The sequence below is a fragment of the Ictalurus furcatus genome, chromosome 17, assembly GCF_023375685.1.
Source record: "Ictalurus furcatus strain D&B chromosome 17, Billie_1.0, whole genome shotgun sequence".
NCBI classification, from domain to species: domain Eukaryota; kingdom Metazoa; phylum Chordata; class Actinopteri; order Siluriformes; family Ictaluridae; genus Ictalurus; species Ictalurus furcatus.
Genome location: NC_071271.1, coordinates 26575808 through 26583307, shown reverse-complemented (window position 1 = coordinate 26583307; position 7500 = coordinate 26575808). Strand labels below are relative to the sequence as shown.

Here is a 7500-nt window from a genome sequence, read left to right as displayed (position 1 = left end):
GCGGGTGATCTACAGCATGTGGAGAAGGTAACTGTGTGTAGACATGTGCTTACAGTGTAGCCTTGTACTCATACAGTGTTGTTGAGATCTGCTAAAATAACTTCTAATTAAATGACTAATGCACAAAGTCAACAGTTGAGTAACGCTCATTGTTTCTTTATTTCCTGTAAGTGAAAAAGACTTTTGAATTAATTGCTTTACCATTCAACAATGATTGAGAGAATAATAATAATAATATTGAATAGATTTTTTCAAGGCGGTTGGGTTCAGGGAATAAAGATCAGTGATATTAGAGAGCAATATGATGTGCACTGTGGTATCAGGGTTTTTTTTTTTTTTTTCCAGAAATTAATCATATTGATTGGTGCATCTAAGAACAGGACACAGGACAGAAGAAACCACATTTATATATAAAACCCACAGCTATTTAAACTGATACGTGAATAATACACCGTAGCTTTTAAGGTTTGTTTTTTAGAATTATTGATGTTAAAACTGTGTACAGGAAACGACATCATGAACCGGTTTGAAAAGCAGGACCGAATGTTTTTTAACTGTTGAAATATTAAATGATGTAATAATAAAGTGTAGTTATTAAATCAACAACACCACGACCACTTCTACTTCCACTCTTTCCATTGCAGAATAAATTAAAAAAATAAATAAAACAGGGACGGTAAACTCTACAGTAGTTTCAGTGTATAAACAATGCAATAAACTTAAGAGAGTATACCATTCTGTTAAATAGTTGAGTTTATGTATTGAAGATAGTACTGTAGTAGTTTCATGTTTGGGTAGATATACAGTTATACAGTTATACAGTTATACAGGTAATGATAACAGATAAAGAGCCGTGCATTTCCTAGACCGGTCTACTTTTCTATTTCTGATATTACATTTCAAAACCAAACATACGATCATATACGTCACGTGTGTGTATATTTACATAGGCTATACTTACAGCAGTGATTCTTGAACGACATTGGCAGTAGTTCTTCTTACTTTTTTCATTCCTCTTTATTACACATGACTTTATTTATGGACTTTAATGTTGTGAATTCTTTATATTTCCGGATTTCTTGAGTTAATACTGACGTCTGGTGAAAATTTCATGTGAATAACCCCATTGGAAATATATTTAGTGAATAAAATGTTGACGTGTTCGATACTTATTTCCCCCGCTGTGTACAGTATATATGAGGCTGAAGACTGTGACAAACACATCATCTTAATGCATCTAATAACAGACGTATACCTGGAAGCATTCATCAATGATTACTCATGAGAGAAGGAAAACAGCAGGAAGCACTTTACTCGTGTCAGTAATAAACACCTGTGTTGATGTCATAAACATAAACACTTGTTAGGAAATGGATCAGGAACACCTGCATAAACTCCACTGTGAACAGGTGTACAGAGGATCAGAACTCTGACTGTACAGAGATCTGATCCTGCTGTTCAACCTGTTCAACATATGTACGTCTTTGGTTTTGCTTCCTACTGCACATCATGAAATGAACCCCAACGCCAGATGTGTGATGTGCCTGTGCAGGAGATGTACAGGTATTATTGCATTATGCCAGTGATGCTTTATCTCCAGAGCCGTTAGTGCATGTACGACGACGAAGTGTGGAAAAAGAGTGCAACATGGGATTGTTCCAGATCTAAAGACAAGCCTTCCTCTTAAAAAACTGGTCTATCCCGTCTCTGACAGTTTTCCATTAAAGTCAGATGAAGGCAATTCACCAGAAGTCAGCCCCGCCTCTTTCTCTAGGGCACAGTGAGACATGACGAACCACTGCTTGGCATACAGTGTGTGGAATACAGGACACAGTGTGTATAACCGTAATAAATCGTTGTTAGGTGTCAGCACATTGTCACAGAGTGTTGATACGCACATTTATGATTACAGTGCTGGGAAAACTGCACCAGCGTTCCAGAACTTTATACCCCTGACCCAACGGGCTTTTATCTAGAAGATAAAATAATAAATAAATCATCCTCAAACATGCGCGTGTTCAGTTTAGACTTAATTTTTGTTCTGTAACAGAACCTCAGCAGGATCACGTTCCAGACCTCCTTGGAGGAAGCATGTGCTAGTCTTCGCCGGTCGCTAGGGGAGATCTGGCTGGTGCGTGGGAATTTGCAGGTGACTAAATTGTGGAGAAACTGGGACCCCCTCCCCCCCATAAAATGTATAATAACTGAAAATTGCTTTGTGTTTCGACAGTAATTATCACTGTTTTGGTTCCTGATGAAGAACCTTGAAGAGCACACGGCGAATCATAATTAGATCAGAATTTATGCATTAATATGGTAATAAGTGTTTGATTACAGATTAAGTTAAAGAGAAACTTTCACTAATCCAGACTGCTGCCAGATTCACGGAGCAGCTTTTGTATTTAGCGTTATCTTCAGACCGGATAGGCGTGACTTTAACCAAGTCTCTTACACCCTAAAAGAGCTGCCTAAAATGCCTTAGAGATATTTTTTTTAATATATTGAGAACAAAGTAAAGATCACAATCTAATGTCAAACATGTTATTCTTAGATTTCTAATTGCACTAGACTTATCAGATCTAGACTTATCTGAGATTCCTCAGATATTACCAACAGCCTTTAACATCACAGTTCATTACCAAACAGTCTTTAACATTCAGAAGATTATATCAGGTGAATCATTCGCTTAAGGGCTACTAACACACAGAGTTATGCATCATGGGTTTTACACATTGAGATCATATCAATTATTATTTATAACTTCCTCCTTTTTAACACGTCTGAGAGTCTGTGTATCAATACGTTATAATCAACCGTGACAAAAGCTGCACTGACGTCACGTACAACAAAAATGGATGATTTATTAGCAGCGAGCATTTAAACGGAGCCGTCTCTGTCCTGAAACGTGTCTGAATTCGGCCAGGTCTTACTTTTTAAGGAGCAGTTTAGATCCTGAACTAAAATCACCAGGGTCTAGATTAGCTCTCATTAGCAATAGCTTCTCCATAGCAATCCGTACATTATCCAGGAACGTAGCAGAGGTTATGGAGGAGTTTATAGCAGATCAAATATTCTCTATAGGAACAGGGTCTAAATTACACGTCCCTAAACCTTATCATATCTCTTTATTAATGATTTGTCTCCATGACTTTATTAATGATTAAAGATTAATGACTTTATTAATGATTTGTCTAACCGTAATTATTATCATTAGTAGTATTTTAAACACTGCAAAGTCATTGTGTAATCGATCAGATTAGACAAACCTATCTTGGTTTTTTATAGAAGCAGGAAATATCTTATTTAAGAATTTCTCAGTGAACCTGCTGCAGTGTTTTGGGTTATAAGAGTTTTACACTCGGGCAGTTTTCTTCCTTTTCAGGTGAGTTCTAGAGAAACTTCTATCCAGAGTAAGTCTTCTTCCCTTAAAGAACTCCTGTTAAAAAGGAAGAGACAGAAAGTGTTTGCGTCATTTACAGGTGGATTTATTCAGAGTGAAATAAAATATATGTTGATATTTATCTGGGGTCAAGAAAATAAAGCACAATTTCAGTGACGTACGGTTTAGTTGAACAGGATTATATACAAATCAGAAGAAGGTAACGATCCAAACATACCAGGAACAGTAGCCAAATAAACAGATAAACAGGGTGTGTAAAAAAAAAAACCCACAGGGTGTGTGTTTGGAGGAATCACCAGAGGAAATCAACAGTAATAATCCTGTGGATTAATCTGAAAGAGAAAAAGCAACGTAGTAAAAAGTAACTGATACGATAGACATTTCTAATGAACTTTCATGGCATTGTTCTCATTCAAACATTCTAAGCAGATATTATAAAACTTCTAAATACTAAAGCCTTTTCATTTGATCTTTTCTTCATGTTTTATCTGTGGATTTAATCTGGAATTTCAAATCAAACTCAGACTTGTGTTTTGTTGTGATCCATGAAGGAACCCAGTCTAAACCCATGAAGGAAACCAGTCTAAATCCATGAAGGAAACCAGTCTAAATCCATGTAGGAAACCAGTCTAAACCCATGAAGGAAACCAGTCTAAACCCATGTAGGAACCCAGTCTAAATCCATGAAGGAAACCAGTCTAAACCCATGTAGGAAATCAGTCTAAATCCATGAAGGAAACCAGTCTAAACCCATGTAGGAAACCAGTCTAAACCCATGTAGGAACCCAGTCTAAATCCATGAAAGAAACCAATCTAAATCCATGTCGGAAACCAGTCTAAACCCATGTAGGAAACCAGTCTAAACCCATGAAAGAAACCAATCTAAATCCATGTCGGAAACCAGTCTAAACCCATGTAGGAAACCAGTCTAAACCCATGAAGGAAACCAGTCTAAATCCATGTCGGAAACCAGTCTAAACCCATGTAGGAACCCAGTCTAAATCCATGAAAGAAACCAGTCTAAATCCATGTCGGAAACCAGTCTAAACCCATGAAGGAAACCAGTCTAAACCCATGTAGGAAACCAGTCTAAACCCATGAAGGAAACCAGTCTAAACCCATGAAGGAAACCAGTCTAAATCCATGTAGGAAACCAGTCTAAATCCATGTAGGAAACCAGTCTAAATCCATGTAGGAAATCAGTCTAAATCCATGAAGGAAACCAGTCTAAATCCATGAAGGAAACCAGTCTAAATCCATGAAGGAAACCAGTCTAAACCCATGTAGGAAACCAGTCTAAACCCATGAAGGAAACCAGTCTAAATCCATGTAGGAAACCAGTCTAAATCCATGAAGGAAACCAGTCTAAATCCATGTAGGAAACCAGTCTAAACCCATGAAGGAAACCAGTCTAAATCCATGAAGGAACCCAGTCTAAATCCATGTAGGAAACCAGTCTAAATCCATGAAGGAAACCAGTCTAAATCCATGAAGGAACCCAGTCTAAACCCATGAAGGAAACCAGTCTAAATCCATGTAGGAAACCAGTCTAAACCCATGTAGGAAACCAGTCTAAACCCATGAAGGAAACCAGTCTAAACCCATGTAGGAAACCAGTCTAAACCCATGAAGGAAACCAGTCTAAACCCATGTAGGAACCCAGTCTAAATCCATGAAGGAAACCAGTCTAAATCCATGAAGGAACCCAGTCTAAATCCATGAAGGAAACCAGTCTAAATCCATGTAGGAAACCAGTCTAAATCCATGTAGGAAACCAGTCTAAATCCATGAAGGAAACCAGTCTAAATCCATGTAGGAAACCAGTCTAAACCCATGAAGGAAACCAGTCTAAACCCATGTAGGAACCCAGTCTAAATCCATGAAGGAAACCAGTCTAAATCCATGAAGGAACCCAGTCTAAATCCATGTAGGAAACCAGTCTAAATCCATGAAGGAAACCAGTCTAAATCCATGAAGGAACCCAGTCTAAATCCATGTAGGAAACCAGTCTAAATCCATGAAGGAAACCAGTCTAAACCCATGAAGGAAACCAGTCTAAATCCATGAAGGAACCCAGTCTAAACCCATGAAGGAAACCAGTCTAAACCCATGAAGGAAACCAGTCTAAATCCATGAAGGAAACCAGTCTAAATCCATGAAGGAAACCAGTCTAAATCCATGTAGGAAACCAGTCTAAACCCATGAAGGAAACCAGTCTAAATCCATGAAGGAAACCAGTCTAAATCCATGAAGGAACCCAGTCTAAATCCATGTAGGAAACCAGTCTAAATCCATGAAGGAAACCAGTCTAAATCCATGAAGGAACCCAGTCTAAACCCATGAAGGAAACCAGTCTAAATCCATGTAGGAAACCAGTCTAAACCCATGTAGGAAACCAGTCTAAACCCATGAAGGAAACCAGTCTAAATCCATGAAGGAACCCAGTCTAAACCCATGAAGGAACCCAGTCTAAACCCATGAAGGAAACCAGTCTAAACCCATGTAGGAACCCAGTCTAAATCCATGAAGGAAACCAGTCTAAATCCATGAAGGAACCCAGTCTAAATCCATGAAGGAAACCAGTCTAAATCCATGTAGGAAACCAGTCTAAATCCATGTAGGAAACCAGTCTAAATCCATGAAGGAAACCAGTCTAAATCCATGTAGGAAACCAGTCTAAACCCATGAAGGAAACCAGTCTAAACCCATGTAGGAACCCAGTCTAAATCCATGAAGGAAACCAGTCTAAATCCATGAAGGAACCCAGTCTAAATCCATGAAGGAACCCAGTCTAAATCCATGAAGGAAACCAGTCTAAATCCATGAAGGAACCCAGTCTAAATCCATGTAGGAAACCAGTCTAAATCCATGAAGGAAACCAGTCTAAATCCATGTAGGAAACCAGTCTAAATCCATGAAGGAAACCAGTCTAAACCCATGAAGGAAACCAGTCTAAACCCATGAAGGAACCCAGTCTAAACCCATGAAGGAACCCAGTCTAAATCCATGAAGGAACCCAGTCTAAACCCATGAAGGAAACCAGTCTAAACCCATGAAGGAAACCAGTCTAAACCCATGAAGGAAACCAGTCTAAACCCATGAAGGAACCCAGTCTAAATCCATGAAGGAACCCAGTCTAAACCCATGAAGGAAACCAGTCTAAACCCATGAAGGAACCCAGTCTAAATCCATGTAGGAAACCAGTCTAAACCCATGAAGGAAACCAGTCTAAATCCATGAAGGAACCCAGTCTAAACCCATGAAGGAACCCAGTCTAAATCCATGTAGGAAACCAGTCTAAATCCATGAAGGAACCCAGTCTAAACCCATGAAGGAACCCAGTCTAAATCCATGAAGGAACCCAGTCTAAATCCATGAAGGAAACCAGTCTAAACCCATGAAGGAAACCAGTCTAAGTTAGAATTGTAAAGATAAATGATTTGAACAGATCTAATATGATTGCGCAACACGTTATATAGATTATGAATGTAATACTGATGTGTTACAGGAGGACATTTGAATTCTCTCTCTAAAGCAGTGGCTCATTTAAATATTTAATTTACTACTAAATAATAATCATTTTAACCAAATTACTGTTCAAAGCATATTAGTTGTGTACACGTGAACATTATTATTATTATTATTATTATTATTATTATTATTATTATTATTACTATTATTATCATTATGATTACTATTATTATTATTACTGTTATTATTATTATTATTATTGTTATTATTGTAACTGCAGTATATTTTATGGTGATGTCTGTGTACATTATCTGCAGAATATTCTGAACTTCTGAAGAAGTGCGTGGAGTTAAACAAGAACTCGTGCTTTCCTGGTTTCACCACCACGCCTCCTTATGATCCGTCACACCGATATAAATCTCTCCTCCTCAGCTTTCTGCTTCAGCTTAGGATCCGAGCTGAACCCAAATAAACCGAAAGGAACAAGAGCAGTGGAAAAGTTTTATTTTATTTATTTAACTGGTAAATATTACCAGGTTTTTAATTTTTGTAAAAATGGCAAAGGATTCTCCCGTGTCCTCTCTGGATCAGATCGATTTCTGTTCTCTGAAGGTACGCTCAGGTCACTT

At 37.9% G+C, this 7500-nt stretch overlaps 1 protein-coding gene across 1 annotated transcript in view; it reads left to right on the top strand.

The window, feature by feature from the left end:
- Positions 1 to 7244: 7244 nt before the first annotated feature.
- The window catches only part of LOC128621652 (traf2 and NCK-interacting protein kinase-like), a 13679-nt gene continuing 13423 nt past the window's right edge, over positions 7245 to 7500 (top strand). Inside the window, exon 1 of the mRNA XM_053647583.1 lies at positions 7245 to 7483. Coding sequence (XP_053503558.1) covers positions 7427 to 7483 — 57 coding nt within the window. The 5' untranslated portion in view covers positions 7245 to 7426. The remainder of the gene's footprint in view (positions 7484 to 7500) is intronic.